The sequence below is a fragment of the Salvelinus namaycush genome, chromosome 42 (genome assembly GCF_016432855.1).
Source record: "Salvelinus namaycush isolate Seneca chromosome 42, SaNama_1.0, whole genome shotgun sequence".
Classification (NCBI taxonomy): Eukaryota; Metazoa; Chordata; class Actinopteri; order Salmoniformes; family Salmonidae; genus Salvelinus; species Salvelinus namaycush.
Genome location: NC_052348.1, coordinates 2,346,580 through 2,367,468, shown reverse-complemented (window position 1 = coordinate 2,367,468; position 20,889 = coordinate 2,346,580). Strand labels below are relative to the sequence as shown.

Here is a 20,889-nt window from a genome sequence, read left to right as displayed (position 1 = left end):
TGATTTCTTTTGATTTTCCCATGATGTCAAGCAAAGAGGCACTGAGTTTGAAGGTAGGCCTTGAAATACATCCATAGGTACACTTCCAATTGACTCAAATGATGTCAATTAGCCTATCAGAAGCTGGGACTGAACATCTCCCTCTGCAACTGAATCCTCTGGATCCTGGACTTCCTGACTGGCCGCCCCCAGGTGGTGAGGGTAGGCAACAACACATATGCCATGCTGACCCTCAAGACGGGGGCCCCTCAGGTGTTCGTGCTTAGTCCCCTCCTGTACTCCCTGTTCACCCACTACTGCGTGGCCGTGCGCGACTCCAACACCATCATGAAGTTTGCCGACGACACGACAGTGGTAGGCCTGAACACTGACGGTAATGAGACAGCCTGTATGGAGGAGGTCAGAGACCTGGCAGTGTGGTGCCAGGACAACAATCTCTCCCTGAACATCAGTAAGACAAAGGATCATGGACTACAGACAACAGAGGGCAGAGCACGGGTCGAGAGCTTCAAGTTCTTCGGTGTCCACATCACTAAGGATCTATCATGGTCCAAACACACAAACACAGGTGCGAAGACGGCACAACAATACTCATTATTTATATTCGTTATTCAGTGTGTATTTATTCCTTGTGTGACTATTTAAATGTTTTATTAAATGTTTTATCTTATCTTTAACTCTGTATTGTTGGAAAATACCCCTAAGTAAGTATTTCACTGTTAGTCTACACCTGTTGTCTACAAAGCATGTAACAAATCAAATGTGCTTTGATTTGATAGATCTGAGGCCATAGGTGGTCATTCACCGTCACACAAGGAGGCACACACTATTAGCCAGATAATGATCATTTTGTGCGATGTTTAGACAGGCCCACTGGGCTAAAGATGGACCAGCCCATCTGCCATATGCCGAAATGCCCTATGGCCAGTCCCTTTCTGTGACTAGCAATAATGCCACGGTACTGCCGGCAGCTGGTTTAAGGCCAAAGGGATGAAACAAAGTGAAAGCCAATATGGGCGAAAGAGAACAAGAGAGAGGGTTGGAGACGGCTGAATCTGAAACTGTAAAAATAGCGTCCCAGCTGTTCCAAAAGTTGATTAATAGTCCTAATTGGGGAAAGAGAAGGGCTGATTGTGCGCCGAGCTAATATCCTCAAATGTCTCGCCTCGATGAAATTACTATTCCTCTGATAGCCAGCTACCGCCACAGGCTGCGTCCCCATTTACAGCCTATTCCCTAAATAGTGCCATAAGTTTGACCAGGGCCTATAAGGCTCTGGTCAGAAGTAGTGCATTATTAATGGACAGGGTGCCTAGAGACGTGCCATGTGTCCCTAGCCTTGTCATCCTGTTTGTTATGAATTCCTGTTGTCGAGTTACTTATTCAACGGGGCTCGCTCCCAATCTTGACTGACGGCTGATCGCAGGGCTCCCCCGTGGCAGCGGCGCAACAAATGCTACAGCGTCCGTTCATTATAATGGTTATTAATTCTGCTGTTTGTTTCTAGTGCAGGGGAATTGGGAATCAGAGGAACAGCTGTTTCGCAGTGTGACAGATGGCTCGTTGATTAGCCAGACGAGAAATGCACAATCACTGTGGTCTATAAACGGAAAGCGTATGTGTTTTTTCCTTCTATACATTCTACAGGAGATCAATGTATGTGTTGATCTTTGAATGCTATCGGCTGGTAACAGGCACAAAATTAGGATTCAGGTTGGTATCAGTAAATCTGTTAGTGTTTCACTTCCGACAGATGACAACGGGCACGACAAGACGATTCAAGTCGATAATATAGTATCGCTGTTTAACTTACAAATGCTTCCATAGTGACACGTCACAGTATCTAGCTGACTGACAATGCCCCCCACACTGCAGTCAGCGTGACAGGTATGGTGTCAAACGGTCAGTCGTTTTGCCCTCCACTGACTCTCCCCCCGCTACTCGCTTGTGCTCCATCACCGCCTGATGACCCTGTGGCGTTGCTTCTATAGGCAATGCCACACGGGGACCCGGGGACCCGGGCCTGCCACCAGAAATGACTGATAAGAAAGGGAAGGAGGAGGGTGGCTGATAGACGAGCTCACAACACCCTTAAAGGCCCAATACAGCTTTTATATAAATATCAAATCTGGGTACAGTTAAGTACACTACATCACCAAAAGTATGTGGACTCCCCTTCAAATTAGTGGATGAAGCTATTTCACGCAAACCCGTTGCTGGCAGGTGTATAAAACCCTAAGTGCTGTTAATGTGAAGTGGAAACGTCTAGGAACAACAACGGCTCAGCCGCGAAGTGGTAGGCCACACAAGCTCACAGAATGGACCGCTGAGTGCTGAAGCGTGTGGCGTGTAAAAATTGTCTCGCCTCGGTTGTAACACTCACTACCGAATTCCGAACTGCCTTTGGAAGCAACAATGGAAACCCATTGCTGGTAGGCTGCTGACAAGCCTAAGATCAACATGCGCAATGCCAAGCGTCGGCTGGAGTGGTGTAAAGCTCGCCGCCATTGGACTCTGGAGCAGTGGAAACGTGTTCTCTGGAGTGATGAATCACTCTTCACCATCTGGCAGTCCGATGGACGAATCTGTTTTTGACCTGCATAGAGCCCTGACCTCAACTCTATTGAACATGGGATGAATTGGAACGCTGACTGCGAACTAGGCCTAATCGCACAACATCAGTGCCCGACCTCACTAATGCTCTTGTGGCTGAATGGAAGCAAAGTCCCTGCAGCAATGTTTCAACATCTAGTGGAAAGCCTTCCCAGAAGAGTGGCGGGTGTAGCAAGGTTGGGACCTATCGCCATATTAGTGCCCATGATTTTAGAATGAGATGTTCGACGAGCAGATGTCCACATACTTCTGGTCATTTAGTGTACCTTACTGTTATAGATTTCCATTAAAATTGGCAAAACTAGCTTTTTAGCCCCCCCAAAAAATTCTCAAGCAAGACTTTTGCTTGGACTGTCTAGGAGTGGTCTGAGTGGGGAGGGGAAAACGTAAAATTAGCTGTTATTGGCAGAGAGGTTTATAAGTCTCCTTTTATTGGTCTGTTAACCAGTGTACCGCACCCATGCAAACCTGCTGTGTATTATTTTCTACTAGCAACTATGAGGAAATAACGCTGATCACATTTTTTCACACTTTTACAGTGTTAGTTTCATCCGCTGTTGTACAAATAGGGGTGTAAATAGTGGTGATATAAAACACGGAGAAACTGCATTTTGATTGCACTGGGCCTTTAATGTCAGCACTCATTATGGACTGCTGGGAAAATCCAACTCCAGCCATCATCTATTGTCCTGTACCTTGCTGGTCCACACGCTGTATGTATTATCAGCCGTGCTGCACCTATCTAGTCTACATCTGCTGCGCACAAGCCATTAACTGATATGGTGTTATTACACATTCTGCATACATGTTTGGGTGAATAGGACTATGGGGGAATTCAGGCACAGTGTAGCTGCTATAGTAACTAGCCAGTCGGTCAATTTACATAAAACACCTTTCTAGAAAGACTGCAGAGGCAGACACATTCTAACCAGGGCTTTCCAGTGTCCTCTTTCGGGTGGTTATCCTCAAGCCCACTCTTATTGCCACACGTGTTGCTCGGGCTGTTACTCGTCTCTATTTGCACGACTTATTTGCCACTCGTCTTACAAGGAGCTAAAAGGACTGTGTACGCTGATGACTGCACGCTCTACAAATCAGCAGAGACAGCCAGCCACTGAGACTCATAGCAAGGAGTTACAGTCAGTGTCAGAATGGGTCATTAACAGTAAACCGGTCTTGAATACATCTAAAACCAAAAGGAACGTATTTGGTTCAAAGCATCTTAGACCTACAGTTAACCTCAACTGGAGTTGTGCATGAAGGGGGTGACAATTGAACAAGTTAAACTCCTAGGGGTAACATTTTATAGTCAGTTATCAAATCAAATGTTATTGGTCACATACAGGTGTTTGGCATATGCTTTTGCGGGTGTAGCGAAATGCTTGCGCTTCACAAGTGAGACAGGGGAACGGGGGAATACGACTCCAAACCACCCCGCCGATGTTTTCCCTTTCACAATTGGATTCTCTATTGTCTTCCTTATAGTTGCATATTTGTTTTAAGCTTTTTTGATGCACTTTATTTCTCTTGTCGCAAACGAACGGGGAACAGGGGTAGGGTTTGGGGGGGGGGGGGGCAATGAGGTGGGGATGGGGGGGTAAAGTAAATCATCGCCAATGTAAAAATCTGCATTCCTCGTGCCGATCTCTTACATAACACTGATGAGTCAAACATTCTGCATCGTATCGAAGAGACACACTATTTCTCACACACAGACACACTCTCTCTCACGCATACACACACACACACACACACACACACACACACACACACACACACATACAGTACACACACACAAACACACACACACACACAGGGGATCTTTGCGACAGTTCTCACCATCAGACATCTGTTTTGTTGTGTCAGAGCAGGTGTCTAATTCACAAAAAAACACAGTTTCTCTCCACCATTACAAAAGCTAATTTGTAAAGCAAACGCTAATCTCCATCTTTGAAGATCACACGGCCCTCTGCTTATCGGCAAACAGCCAAACGGATATTAATCTCTCCCAGGTTTGTTGGTTAACTAAATATGCCGTCCAAATTATTTCACAGCATTCCTTTCAACGCTTTTATCCAGCTTTAGAATTAGGTGTGAATCGCAGCGGGTTTAACTGGGCTTCTAACTCGATGTGTGGATGACAAGTTAGAAGAGAGGTAGAGGATTAGACAGATAGGGAGGGGAAGAGAGGAGAGGGAGAGATGAACAGGTATTTCATAATCCGTCAAACTTTTTGGTAGACGCTCAAAGCAATTTGAGCTAAAGCACTCATTCTCTCTTTTTGGTGGTTCCAATTTTCCACTCGCTGTTTTCGTAGTCCGAGCAGGAGAAATCAGAGGCGCACTCCACTCTTTTTTCCCTTTCCAATTTACCAGCAAGATTACATGACTCTCGCTCAGATTCCATCTACTACACAATAGACATCACAGTATTCAAGGGAAGGCAGACTGAAGTCACTGCAATTGTGTTTGATCAGTGTCACCCATTTCATATGATGATATGACATCAGGACATAGGTCGAAGGTGGCTGATGGACAAATAACCTTTTCACAATATTGAACCGAGTCCGAGATACCATAGTTGATGCTGGAAAAGACCATTTGAAAAATAAAACCGATCCGAGCCAGCACAGTACGGTTGAGTTTAGGTCGGCACGATAGTGTGATAGAGTCAGCGTAGTCCAATGGCCTTTATACCAACGTAACTTCCAACACCAACTCATCTCTATGGTGATACCATACGACCACACAATGTATGATACCGTGCATGATATAGTATTTTAATTATCCAAATGTACAGGACAATGACAAAGATATACAGAACACCGTCACTTTGGCCATCACACTAGTACAGTAGAACTAGTACTAGAGTACTAGAACTAGTACTAGAGTAGTAATGCAGTTCTACTGCCTGCTCCAAATAACTTAGGCGGAAGAGAGGTAGTCAAATACAGAAGGAGGGTTGGATTGAAATAGAGTGCAGAGAGAGAGAGAGAGAGAGACATTCAGTAATTTTGGTTATTAAAATGTAATCTATTGTAACTTTGGTAATTTATACTTGAATAACTTTGAAAATATATGAACATATGGTATTCATTTTTTATATCTTTATCCATATTGTCTATGATTTTCTAGTGGATAAACGATATGGTTCAAGAGAAAATAGCTTAATAATGAGAAAAAGCATCTAATCAACAATTCCATTATTTTCAATGAACTCTGCAACTTTTCCAGCTATTGACTTTTTTGACAACCGCCACCAGTTTGGTGCCAATACATTAACAACAAAGACATATTTACCTAGTAAAATATATACAAGTGGAAACCCTTACATTAAACACCAATGCTGTTCACTAAGTTGATGGTTTATATTTAGAATAATGTTTTACAGCTTTGTCATTCTATTTTATTATTTTATGTATTTTACATGTGGTAAGGCCACACACAGGGCCAGAGATAATTACAGACACCTGTGATAATCTGAAGTACCCAAAAAGGCCACTAGTTGTCTTGTGATTACCCTACATATATCGAGAGAGAGAGAGAGAGATTTAAGTGGGAGTCCTGTGGGGTTCGGGCATTGGCATGCTGATGGTGCAAAGAGGAGGAAAATTTCTCTACTGTATCATCCCTTCTTTCAGTCTCAGTCTAACACCTCAAATTCACTCTGGGGGATTTCTCAGTACTATTTAATTGAACATTTACTATTGAACATGAATATTATAACATCAAGTGGCGGTTTCCTGGGACACAGATTCAGTCTAATCCTGAACACATTTTTTTATTGATATTCTCAATTTTCAGCCCAGGGTTAGTCTTACTCTGTGTCCGGAACACCGCCCCTATGTATACAGATATAAATGGCGGAGTATGTTTATTCCAACATGATATATATGTTGTATAGTGTATATACAGATAAATGATGAGACATATTCAATCAGACTCAAGACTATAGCACACTGACAATGGGAAAAGTCCTAAAAATCAAAAAGTCATATTAAAGGCTATTAACGTGGAGGCTAGAGGTCATTAAAAGTCATAGATGAGATTATTAGCACAGGGGGAGATGGATCATTAACTAGGAGCGCGCTCCCATCTCTCTCCAAATGTCATGCACAGGTACCCCGCAACCCAAACGAACATGGCACACTGCTTGCATTACAAAAGAAGTCTCTTTCCTAACACTCTTATCGAACGGTATTTGTCACATGCGCCAAATACAACAGGTGTAGACCTTACAGTGAAATGCTTACTTACAAGCCCTTAACTAACAATGCAGTTTTAAGAAAATACCTAAAAACAGTAAGAGGTAAGAATAACAAATCATTAAAGAGCAGCAGTACATAACACTAGCGGGGCTATATACAAGGGCTACCGGTACAGAGTCAATGTGCGGGGGCACCGGTGTCAGATAATTGAGGTAACATGTAGGTAGAGTTATTAAAGTGACTATGCATAGATAATAAGAGAGCAGAGAGTAGCAGCAGCGTGGAAGAGGGGGGGGGGGGGGGGGGGGGCAATGCAAATTGTATAGTCTGGGTAGCCATTTGATTAGATGTTCAGGATTCTTATGGCTTGGGGGGTAGAAGCTGTTTAGAAGCATCTTGGACCTAGGCTTGGTGCTCCGGTACCGCTTGCCGTGCGGTAGCAGAGAGAACAGTCTATGACTAGGGTGGCTGGAGTCTTTGACAATTCATCACACACTCGCTCGCTCGCTCACTCACTCACTCACTCACACACTCACAAGTATGCAGCTCTGGGTGTTAGACCGTATGCTGTAGGGTACAGTGTAGCAAAAAGTACGGCCACTGATGTTTGATTTTGTACATTTAAAGTCTGCCCCCCAAAAAATCCTATGTCCTGCTCCTTCCCTGACTTTTCCTAATTGTTAGTATTTTACACTGCTCATTTGTCAAACCTTTGAAATCACAAACAGAAACACCTATTCCACATCACACCTATTCCTTAATCCGCCAAGACAATGTGCTGTAGGATGTTGGTACCGAGCCAGGTGCTAATGCGTCTCTCTCTCCTCACCGAATGAATGACAAATGGATGAATGGGTGATAATTGTGCACCTTACATCACAATTGAATTTCAATTAGGCTGAACTGAATGATAAGGAGGGTGAAGCGGTTGATTTCATTTAGAAAGACAATAGTGTAATGATGAGTTTGTGTTATGCCTGTTTATCAGCAGCAAATAATTTGACCGTGCAACTTGGAGGTTGATACAATTCTCTTATGTTTTTCTTTGTAAAAAGCTGTTATGGGACTGTTTTATTTCCTGTAACTCTATTACTATTATCTATTATTTCTATTTCTATCACATGTATTGTAGGGAAACGAAAACATACAGTGGGCCTTTAGAATAATGCAAAACATACAGTGCCTTGCAAAAGTATTCATCCCCCTTGGTGTTTTTTCTATTTTGTTGCATTACAATCTGTAATTTAAATGGGTTTTTATTTGGATTTAATGTTATGGACATACAGAAAATAGTCCAAATTGGTGAAGTGAAATGAAAAAAATTACTTGTTTCAAAAAATAAATAAAATGAAAAGTGGTGCATGCATTCAGTTGAAGTCGGAAGTTTACATACACTTAGGTTGGAGTCATTAAAACTCTTTTTTCAAACACTCCACAAATGTCTTGTTAATAACAAACTATAGTTTTGGCAAGTCGGTTAGGACATCTACTTTCTGCATGACACAAGTAATTTTTTCAACAATTGTATCACAATTCCAGTGGGTCAGAAGTTTACATACACTAAGATGACTGTGCCTTCAAACAGCTTCGAAAATTCCCGAAAATGATGTCATGGATTTAGAAGCTTCTGATAGGCTAATTGACATAATTTGAGTCAATTGGAGATGTACCTGTGGATGTATTTCAAGGCCACCTTCAACTGTATGTATTCACCCCCTTTGCTATGAAGCCCCTAAATAAGATATGGTGCAACCAATTACCTTCAGAAGTCACATAATTAGTTAAATAATGTCCACCTATGTGCAATGTAAGTGTCACATGATCTGTCACATTATCTCAGTATATACAGTTGAAGTCGGAAGTTTACATACACATTAGCCAATAACATTTAAACTCAGTTTTTCACAATTCCTGACATTTAATCCTAGTAAAAATTCCCTGTCTTGGGTCAGTTAGGATCACCACTTTATTTGAAGAATGTGACATTTCATAATAATAGTAGAGAGTGATTTATTTCAGCTTTTATTTCTTTCATCACATTCCCAGTGGGTCAGAAGTTTACATACACTCAATTAGTATTTGGTAGCATTGCCTTTAAATTGTTTAACTTGGGTCAAATGTTTTGGGTAGCCTCCCATAAGCTTCCCACAATAAGTTGTGTGAATTTTGGCCCATTCCTCCTGACAGAGCTGGTGGAACAGAGTCAGGTTTGTAGGCCTCCTTGCTCGCACACACTTTTTCAGTTCTGCCCACAAATTCTCTATAGGATTGAGGTCAGGGCTTTGTGATGACCACTGCAATACATTGACTTTGTTGTCCTTAAGCCATTTTGCCACAACTTTGGAAGTATGCTTCCGACTCTCTTCTCTGTATACATCAATGATGTCGCTCTTGCTCCTGGTGAGTCTCTGATCCACCTCTACGCAGACGACACCATTCTGTATACTTCTGGCCCTTCTTTTGACACTGTGTTAACAACCCTCCAGACGAGCTTCAATGCCATACAACTCTCCTTCCTTGGCCTCCAATTGCTCTTAAATACAAGTAAAACTAAATGCATGCTCTTCAACCTATCGCTGCCTGCACCTGCCCGCCCGTCCAACATCACTACTCTGGACGGTTCTGAATTAGAATATGTGGACAACTACAAATACCTAGGTGTCTGGTTAGACTGTAAACTCTCCTTCCAGACTCACATCAAACATCTCCAATCCAAAGTTAAATCTAGAATTGGCTTCCTATTTCGCAACAAAACATCCTTCACTCATGCTGCCAAACATACCCTGGTAAAACTGACCATCCTACCGATCCTCGACTTCGGCGATGTAATTTACAAAATAGCCTCCAATACCCTACTCAATAAATTGGATGCAGTCTATCACAGTGCCATCCGTTTTGTCACCAAAGCCCCATATACTACCCACCACTGCAACCTGTACGCTCTCGTTGGCTGGACCTCGCTTCAATCTCGTCGCCAAACCCACTGGCTCCAGGTCATCTCAAGACCCTGCTAGGTAAAGTCCCCCTTATCTCAGCTCGCTGGTCACCATAGCAGCACCCACCTGTAGCACGTGCTCCAGCAGGTATATCTCTCTGGTCACCCCCAAAACCAATTCTTCCTTTGGCCGCCTCTCCTTCCAGTTCTCTGCTGCCAATGACTGGAACGAACTACAAAAATCTCTGAAACTGGAAACACTTATCTCCCTCACTAGCTTTAAGCACCAGCTGTCAGAGCAGCTCACAGATTACTGCACCTGTACATAGCCCATCTATAATTTAGCCCAAACAACTACCTCTCCCCCTACTGTATTTATTTATTTATTTATTTTGCACCTTTGCACCCCATTATTTATATCTCTACTTTGCACATTCTTCCACTGCAAATCTACCATTCCTGTGTTTTACTTGCTGTATTGTATTTACTTCGCCACCATGGCCTTTTTTGCCTTTACCTCCCTTATCTCACCTCATTTGCTCACATTTAATATAGACTTATTTTTCTACGGTATTATTGACTGTATGTTTGTTTTACTCCATGTGTAACTCTGTGTTGTTGTATGTGTCGAACTACTTTGCTTCATCTTGGCCAGGTCGCAATTGTAAATGAGAACTTGTTCTCAACTTGCCTACCTGGTTAAATAAAGGTGAAATAAATAAATAAAAATGCTTGGGGTCATTGTCCATTTGGAAGACCCATTTGGGACCAACCTTTAACTCCTGACTGATGTCTTGAGATGTTGCTTCAATATATCCACATAATTTTTCTTCCTCCCGATGCCATCTATTTTGTGAAGTGCACCAGTCCCTCCTGCAGCAAAGCACCCCCACAACATGATGCTGCCACCCCCGTGCTTCACGGTTTGGTTGGTGTTCCTCAACTTGCAAGCCTCCCCCTTTTTCCTCCAAACATAACAATGGTCATTATGGCCAAACTGTTCTATTTTTGTTTCATCAGACCAGAGGACATTTCTCCAAGAAGTATGATCTTTGTACCCATGTGCAGTTGCAAACCGCAGTCTGGCTTTTTTATGGCGGTTTTGGAGCAGTGGCTTCTTCCTTGCTGAGCGGCCTTTCAGTTTATGTCGATATAGGACTCGTTTTACTGTGGATATAGATACTTTTGTACCTGTTTCCTCCAGCATCTTCACAAGGTCCTTTGCTGTTGTTCTGGGATTGATTTGCCCTTTTCGCACCAAAGTATGATCATCTCTAGGAGACAGAACGCGTTTCCTTCCTGAGCAGTATGACGGCTGCGTGTTCCCATGGTGTTTATACTTGCGTACTATTGTTTGTACAGATGAATGTGGTACCTTCAGGCATTTGGAAATTGCTCCCAAGGATGAACCAGACCTGTGGAGGTCTACAATTTATTTTCTGAGGTCTTGGCTGATTTCTTTAGATTTTCCCATGATGTCAAGCAAAGAGGCACTGAGTTTGAAGGTAGGCCTTGAAATACATCCACAGGTACACCTCCAATTGACTCACTATGATATCAATTAGCCTATCAGAAGCTTCTAAAGCCATGACATCCTTTTCTAGAATTTTACAAGCTGTTTAAAAGCACAGTCAACTTAGTGTATGTAAATGTCTGACCCACTGGAATTGTGATACATTAAATTATAAGTTAAATAATCTGTCTGTAAACAATTGTTGGATAAATGACTTGTGTCATGCACAAAGTAGAGGTTCTAACCGACTTGCCAAAACTATATTTTGTTAACAAGAAATGTTTGGAGTGGTTGAAAAATAATGACTCCAACCTAAGTGTATGTCTATTTCCGACTTCAACTGTATACACCTGTTCTGAAAGGCCGCGAAGTCTGCAACACCACTAATTAAGGGGCACCACCAAGCAAGTGGCACCATGAAGACCAAGGAGCTCTCCAAACAGGTCAGGGACAAAGTTCTGGAGAAGTACAGATCAGAGTTGGGTTATAAAATATCCGAAACTGAACATCCCACGGAGCACCTTTAAATCCATTATTCAAAAATTTAAAGAATTTGGCACCACAACAAACCTGCCAAGAGAGGGCTGCCCACCAAACCTCACGGACCAGGCAAGGTGGGCATTAATCAGAGAGGCAACAAAGAGACCAAAGATCACCCTGAAGGAGCTGCAAAGCTCCACAGCGGAGATTGCAGTATCTGTCCATAGGACCACTTTAAGCCGTACACTCCACAGAGCTGGTCTTTACTGAGGAGTGGCCAGAAAAAAAGCCATTGCTTAAAGAAAATAAGAAAAAAACAAGTTTGGTGTTTGCCAAAATGCATGTGGGAGACCCCCCAAACACATGGCAGAAGGTACTCTGGTCAGATGAGACTAAAATTGAGCTTTTGAGGAAAACGCTGTCTGACGCAAACCTAACACCTCACATCACCCCAAGAACATCATCCCACAGTGAAGCATGGTGTTGGCAGCTTCATGCTGTGGGGATGTTTTTCATCGGCAGAGACTGGGAAACTGGTCAGAATTTAAGGAATGATGGATGGCACTAAATACAGGGAAATTCTTGAGGGAAAGCTGTTTCAGTCTTCCAGAGATTTGAGACTGGGACGGATGTTCACCTTCGAGCAGGACAATGACCCAAAGCATACTGCTAAAGCAACACTCGAATGGTGTAAGGGGAAACATTTAAATGGAATGGCCTAGTCAAAGCCCAGACCTCAATCCAGTTGAGAATTTGTGGTATGACTTAAAGATTACTGTACACCAGCGGAACCCATCCAACTTGAAGGAGCTGGATAAGTTTTGCCTTGAAGAATGGGCAAAAATCCCAGTGGCTAGATGTGCCAAGCTTATAGAAACATACCCCAAGAGACTTGCAGCAAAAGTATTGACTTTGGGCGGGGTGAATAGTTATGCATGCTCAAGTTTTCAGTTTTTTGTCTTATTTCTTGTTTGTTTCACAAGAAAAAAAATGTGCATCTTCAAAGTGGTAGGCATGTTGTGTAAATCAAATGATACAAACCTAAAAAAATAAAAAATAATTCCAGGTTGTAAGGCAATAAAATAGGAAAAATGCCAAGGGGTTGAATACTTTCGCAAGCCACTGTATCCTTGATTCTCTCCAGCAAAACAAACAATGCCAGCCCACTGAATGAATGACAAATGGATGGAATGGGCGATAATTGTGCAAGTTACTTCACAATCAAATTTTAATTAGGCCTAACTGAATGATAAGGCGGGTAAAGAGGTTGATTTAATTTAGAACAACAATAGTGTAATGATGAGTTTGGGTAATCCATATTAATCGGCATTGGCGCTCATGTTAATAATTTGACTGTGCGACTTGCGGGTTGGTACCATTCTCTTTAATGTTTTACTTTGTAAAAGTAAGCTCTATTACTAATCAAATATGCATTGTAAGGGAAATGAAAATGTGCTATGTGCTGCAGTAGGCCTTTAGAATTATGCAAAACATGTACTTGACTCATTCCAACTTTTTAAGCGGAAAAACAAACAATGCCAGTCAGCCTGCACAGCCGACCCATCGAAACTACACGTAAACTATACCAAAACTAATTTCACAGATAATACGAGTTAGCCTATAGACAAGATTAAATTGACAATAATCTGATGAGTGACAATATTAGACCTATCAGTTGTCAAATTGTACACGAAGAGATGGGTGGATCTTGTAATTGACAGATGCAGGGAAAGGAGCATCACTTTATCAAATCCTCCTTCATTGTCACTTGCAGGTAAAACATGTTGATTTCTATATAGTATCAGAAAGAGCATATTCTGCAGTTTCTATTACACTTACCTGTCAAATAACTCTCATCATTTACTTTTTCCAAGAATATCCATGCTGTCAATGCTTTCATGACCACTTGTGCGGCAGCATTGTTCTGGCTACTAAGGAAAAACTAGTAACATAATACACTTTAAATTATAATATTCTATGTATTTATGCAATCCATCCTTTACAATTGTTCATGCAATGGTGCTTTTGTTAAAGAATACAGCAAATAATTTCACCTGTTCACCTGGCTGGTTATATTATTAACTTTTTAATTTCTACTTGGTCAAAAGAAGCTGTAACTGGACTTTATTCATTTCTATAACTCTATTACTAATCGAATCTACAAATTGATCAAATGGATTACACTGTACTGTTTTTATTGTAAGGGAAACGAAAATAGGCAATAGGCCTATGTTTTTCCTCGAACTTCGTAGAATTACACAAAACACATCCTTGACTCTACCTAAACAAATAACTGTTGTTGTAAAAAACAAAACATATATTGATATATTTCAACAAATATTTCCTCCTGCAATTAATCCTTTATAATTGTTTATGAACTATTTATCAAGCGTTGGTGCTTATGTTTGCTGCACCTTGCGAGTTGATATGCATCTGATGCATATGCTAAAGCAGACGCCCGACAACGTTCTCTAGCGGGTACTTATAGGCTGAAAGGCCAAGCGGTTGTAGTGTTAAAATATTTCCCACCTATTGAACCCAGCACAAGATTTTGGCTATAGCTGAGTTGCTTATGTAGGCCTGTCATGTCCCACAGCTCTTGGCCGGCTTCTAGTATGTCTCCCAAATGGATCCCTATTCGTTATGTCGTGCACTACTTTTGACCAGGGTCCATAGGGCTCCGGCCAAAAGTAGTGTACCAGACTCCCTTTCTCCCTTCAAAGAACCAGCGTGATGGATTAAACCTCCACAAACCATAATTCATCATTACTGTCCCTCCACTGTGGCTTGGCAGTTAAGATTTTAATTGGTCAGTGGAGGGGTGAGTGTGCGTGTTTCACTGACTGATGTGTGTGCGCGTGCGTTTGTGCGTGTGAACGAGCTTGACTGACTGATCATCATTGCCGGTTAGGAGCCAAACGCCCTTGTCAATCACCGGCACCCCCATATCTCCCTCGCTGCCCCTCTAAATCTTTAGTTCTTTAACACCAGGAACACGGTGCAATAATGTTTTCTTTATAGCCTAATTATGAATGATTGCATCAGAAACTAAAGTGAAGTCCCCACAGTAGTTGCTCATTCATTCAAATGGCTTCAGTCTGATAGTCGCAAAATTAAACTTCACAAGACTAGTCAATTGACTCCTTTGAACCGCTACTCCAAAGACATTTGACTGGATGGTAGTGTGTGTGTGTGTGTGTGTGTGTGTGTGTGTGTCCTTCCTTCCGAGTGTGTGTGTGTTTGCGTGCTTGCTTGCCTCTGTTAGTCTCCAAGGGTCCATATGCCCAAGTCCTTCTCTTAGTAAGATAAAGCACCTGTCTACTGTCATTGTACTGCCTCTATTCCCACTAGTCTGTTACACTGTCCGATATGAAGAGACTGCGAATACCATCAGTGTCCATTTAGCAGGGAAAAAGGGCTGTGTTCCTTGACAGTTTTGCAAAACGATTCCATGAACAAATATATAAGTCGCAAAGTGCTGGCCTCGTAAAAGGTCTCATGGGGAAAATGACACCTCGCCGGCAGCCATTTTACTATTTTATGACCTCCTGCTGCTGCTGGTCCTCTCTTTCCGTTTCCTCATCTCCCCGCTCTCCCTGTCTCTCGCTCTGTCTCTCTGTCCCTCTCCCCTCACTCTCTTTCTCGCTCTGTCTCCCCTCCCTCTTCCCCTTCCACCTCTCCCCCTCGCTCTCTCTCTTTCTCTCTCTCTCCGCCCCCCGCTCTCAATTCAATAATAAATATGTTATACTTCATTGGCACGGAAAGTTAAAACTTTGAGTAAACACAAAGTTAAACACAATTTGTCTCTGTCCCTCTCTCTCCAGTTGAGGAAGGCGGTGATGGACCACATCTCAGACTCGTTCCTGGAGACCAACGTGCCGCTGCTGGTGCTCATCGAGGCGGCCAAGAGTGGCAACGAGAAGGAGGTCAAGGAGTATGCGCAGGTGTTCCGGGAGCACGCCAACAAGCTGGTCGAGGTAAGTCACAATTTTCCCCCTGGTCCCCCCAGTCTTTCCCACACCCCCACGCACCCAATCTCCCTTCCTCATTTCCCCTTGTACTGCAGAGTCGTGATGTGCTTATCTGAGACACCATATGGAGGTATAGGATGTCAATAATGCATTCCCAGACAGTACAAGAGAGAGCAGGAACATGTCAAGGAAGTTTCCACCTAGCTACTGTCGATCAAAATGAAAAGTTTGTTAGTCAGTCATTTTTGTTTGTCAGAGTTCAAAATGTCACCGTCAGAAGATAATTCCTATTGCGTTACTATGTATACGTTACCGGTAGAAAGCCTCACTATCATGACATTCAATAAGAGAGCTATAAGCAGACATATGGGGCGCAGTCTTCATATGCCTTTTAAAGGGGTTTTCAAGTCTCATTGACAGATTTGTAGGGAATAGCAGAGAAACTGGGTGGCGGAATGAGGGTTCGAACCACTGACTCCAGGAACATATGTGGTCCGGGGTCAGCAGCACCAGCACTAGACCGGCCCCAGGCACACCTTGATGTAGCCTTGATCTAGTAAGAAACAGACACCTTTTCTTGATGTATTATGGTCACACAACACACATAAATGCTATTACCCACACACCCTTTTCACATAGACACATACATGTCATATACTCTCTATTATGTCTAGATCAAAGAGTATCTGGCTGCCAGACAGCTCGTGTGCTTCCCAAATGGCAACCTATTCCCTATGTAGTGCACTATATATTTTTTTAACCCTTATGGGTCCTGGTCAAAAGCTGTGGACTATGTAGGGAATAGGGTGCCATTTGGGACGGAACCACTTTCTGACAGCCAGGCAAAGTGCACTCTGTTCTGGTCTGTCTCAAAATAGCCAGTCACAAAAGCTAGGCCAGGATACCCAGTCTTGGGCCATCTGATTGGAGGGCGAAGATCGATTCTGAGTCACGGTTGCCTGGCAAGGTTAAAGTAATTCCGCTGCCTAAAAATAATAAAGCACCCTTTGCTGGCTCTAACAGCCGCCCAATCAATTTGCTTCATGTTCTTAGTAAACTGAAGGAGAGAATTGGGTTTGACCAAATACAATGGTATTTTTCAGAGAACAAGTTAACTACTGACTTCCAGCATGCATTTAGATAAGGGCACTCAACTTGTACTGCATTGACTCAGATGACAGGTGATTGGTTAAAAGATATGGGTAATAAGATGATAGTTGGAGCTGTGTAGTTAGATTTAAGTGCAGCCTTAGCCAATAGAACCCAGAGAGTGTTATTCAATGGAAGCTTCTCGAACATCAGATATGAACAGTGCGGTGTCCCTCAGGGCAGTTGCCTTGGGCTGTTACTCTTTTCTATTTTTACAAATGATTTGCCACTGGTTTTCCACAAAGCTAGAATGACCATGTATGCGGATGATTCCACACTCTACATGTCAGCACCCAAAGCCAGTGAGCTCACTGAAATTCTAAATAAGGAGTTACAGTCAGTATCAGAATGGGTGTTAATAATAAACTGGTCTTAAATACAACTAAAAGTAAAAGCATTGTATTTGGTTCAAAACATTCTCAAAGACCTAAAACTCAACTGGAAGTTGAAGAAGCTAAACTCCTAGGTATAACATTGTATGGTCAATTATCATGTTCAAGTCATATTGACAAAGTTGGTGTGAAGATGGGGAGGGGTCCTGTGTAGCTCAGTTGGTAGAGCATGGTGCTTGCAACACCAGGGTTGTGGGTTCCCATGGGGGACCAGTATGAAAATGTATACACTCACTCACACTGTAAGTCGTTCTAGATAAGAGCGTCTGCTAAATGCCTAGAATGTTTTTTTTTTTTAAAGTGGGTATATCTGTTATAAAAAGATGTTCTGTGTTTTTGACACAAAATCAACTGTACTAGTGGTTCAGGCTCTGGTCCCATCTTGATTACTGTCCAGTAATATGGTCAAGTGCAAAAGACCTAGCAAAGCGGTAGCTGGCTCAAAACACATACAGAACTAGCATCAACAACATGCATGCCGGTCCTTCCTGGTTGAGAGTTGATGAGATGACCTGCGTCAATACTTTTTTGGGGGGTGAGAAATATTATTGTGTTTACATTTCCAAATTGTCTGTATAATCAACTTACATATAGCTCTGACAGACATACTTGCCCAACAGACATGCCACCAGGGGTCTCTTCACAGTCCCCAAATCCAGAGCGAATTCAAGACAACGCACAGAGCCATGATCACATATCAAGTTACTCAAGCAAAACAGCAACAACAAAAAACCCAGAATAAAACATCTCACAGTTCAACGCCTCTCCCCAATCTGACCTAGTTGTAATGTTTCTATTAATGTTTGTAAATGTATGGAAATCGTTTTTTGTCTGTAATGTCTTTTTTGTTATGTGTCGGACCCCAGAAAGACTAGCTGTCGGTCGCCATTGGCAACAATAAAATTATCATTCACCCCCATGACGCTGAGTTCCCTCTTTCTCTGTCTTAGTCTCTCTCTCTCGCTCTCTCTGAGGGTTCGAGCACTCCACAACCCCTTCTCTTCCGAGAAATGTTCAGTTCAATTTGGGCTTGAGTTTGCATGATGTTCCCTCTATGCTCGTTGTAATGTAATAGAGGAATACAGAAATTATTCGAAACTGAATGCAAGTGGAGCTCTTTGATAGACGGGCAGGCAACATTCAAGGTCATCCCATTATACAGTGAATATTATTATATAACATTTTTACGAACAGAAACTTTCCCCTCAGCTGATCCTGCTTCAAGTGTTTTTATCAACTCAGGGCAGTTGGGGAGAGAAACTGAGCTGTATCCTAAATGGCACCCCCTGTGAAGGGAATAGGGTGCCGTTTGGGACTCGGACCTGAAAGAGAGAGATATCTGCCCTTAGCCTTATTAGCATGATAATGTGGTTGTATAACCTGTTTGTTTTGATCTGAGCTTGGTCCCCTCCCTTAAAGACCCCCGCGAGCGCACACACACGCGCACACACACACACACACACACACATTCATTGGCCTTCTACTAGTACGTGACATATCAATGGCTCCTTCCCAGACAATGGGGGGAAAGGAGGAGTGAAGGTTATTAAATGATTTGCAGTTGCTGTAGTGGAGCCGGAATGAAGGGCTATTAGAAGGGCATTTAGCTTCGAAACACCAGTCAGCCAGGCAGAATGCAGTCTGACAGCCCACACACACTCAAACACACACGCAAATAAGCAGGAACATGCAGGTAGCCTAGTGGATAAAGCGTTGGACTTGTAACCGAAAGGTTGCGAGCTCAAATCCCCGAGCTGGCAAGGTAGAACATCTGTCGTTCTGCCCCTGAACGAGGCAGTTAACCCACTGTTCCTAGGCTGTCATTGAAAATAAGAATTTGTTCTTAACTGACTTTTCTAGTTAAATAAAGAGTTAAAAAAAATACGCACTCACACATACAGGGATGTTAAAGATACATACCACCTACAGTATGTGTTGTGGGGTTCATGGATTTTTTAAATGAAGGATCATTTATGGTAATCCTGGGATGTAGTCTTTGCTAGCCTTTGACCCAATGTACACACACACACGCACACACCACACACACGCATTATGTCCATACAGATGGATGGCTTAACGTAGGTTTCTTAAAGTGTATTTAGTCGCATTTGATAGCACTGTGTCTGAAAGTACTGCACATCGTGTACAAATAAATGGATCGCAATCGCACACACCATATTAGTTTAATGACAGTGTTTATATACACATTTCCCTTCTGTTGGATGGCACAGTATGTTCTAAGTGTTCATTATACACATATGGATGAACGGGCGATGTCATGTGGTGTTATTAGTTTAAATGAAGGTATGTTCATATACGCACTTACGCTGTGTACACTGCACAACTTTCAAAATACTAATATCGCTGACCCTCTCACGTTAAACAACCATCTTTCCTGTAGTTTATTTGTGTTGCCAACATAGTAGTGCGCACACTGAACGATGTGGCACAGACTGGGGGGGGGGGGGGGGATCACACACACCAAGATTCTTCACTTGGTCGTGAGGATTGTCGATACCACGCTGTCTCGCGAAAGCAATGATGCGATTAGATTTAACGTAGCTACAGTGAGATGTGGCTCAAAGCAGCCTCGTAAACATTTTCAGTCAGACATTCACACTTGCCATACAGAGTTGATCTATCTAGCCGCCATTTTGAATTGAGTAACATTTCTTGTGAACTTCAGAGCTGTAACAATTTGACACTTTGGCTTTTGTTAAAGTACAAACGCGTACTAGTAGTAGTAGTCATCGCTTCTGCTTGAGAGTCTACACGTTCTGGGTGATGCTAAACAGCGTCATCATCTCACTGGCTTCTTTCTCTGGCGAGCTCTCATTGGCTATTGCTGATCACCGTTCTCGAAACTTGTCGTTTGCACATTGACGCCACAAGAGCATTGCAGATTTTGTGCCGATAAAATCCAACGTTTGGAAATATCGGGACGCCTGGGACTGCTCTAACACGAGATCGGTAGTCCTCAGATTGCGTCTCTGACCTGCTCACATTAAACGAGTGTCAGTCAAGGCCACGTGCCCCCGAGTATTCAACGACATGGGGATTTTGTGGCCGATCTCAAAAACTTGTCTGGGACAGCTAAATCGGGGGCCAAAAATCATGTAGTGCACACCCGGCTTTAGATGTGTTTGATAGCACCGTATGGTGATGGAAGTCGGTTATGTTGAAATAGATGGCTGTGATTTCATTAGATCTAATGCATGTATCGCTATACCTCTGTGATCTTGTCAGAAGCTGCTATACGTAGTTGATATACATACCTGGCAGACATTTCCCACGCATCCATTTTCCCTGAGAAAGTTGTGTGTTGTCAAAAGTCGTTGTCATTTGTCATCGTTGTCGTCATCATCATCATCTTCATCATCACTACATGATGCTCAATGCTTGTTAGATCCTACTGAAGAAAGGAGAGACATGCGTGTAAGCTATTAGCCGGTTGCTCCCTCCCTCTTTAACTCGCCGAGGTCCACATTGATCACTGTTGAGTATCTAACGGGTTGTTGCCATGTTGGATCTGCCCTTCATCAAGCCTGTTTTGTCTCTGTTTGATCTCGTCTGTCTCGGGCCCCAAGTTTCCCCTCTCGCCCCTAACACCGGGCCCTCTGATCACCTTG

General features: G+C 42.7%; 1 protein-coding gene across 7 annotated transcripts in view; it reads left to right on the top strand.

The window, feature by feature from the left end:
* The window catches only part of LOC120035090 (catenin alpha-2), a 671,205-nt gene that overhangs the window by 516,457 nt on the left and 133,859 nt on the right, over positions 1 to 20,889 (top strand). For 5 of the 7 annotated variants that reach the window (XM_038981862.1, XM_038981861.1, XM_038981863.1 and 2 more), the window contains one exon: positions 15,573 to 15,725. In XM_038981862.1, coding sequence (XP_038837790.1) covers positions 15,573 to 15,725 — 153 coding nt within the window. Of the gene's footprint in view, positions 1 to 11,693; positions 11,712 to 15,572; positions 15,726 to 20,889 lie in introns of those variants that run through there. The other 2 variants (XM_038981867.1, XM_038981865.1) reach the window with 1 other exon arrangement.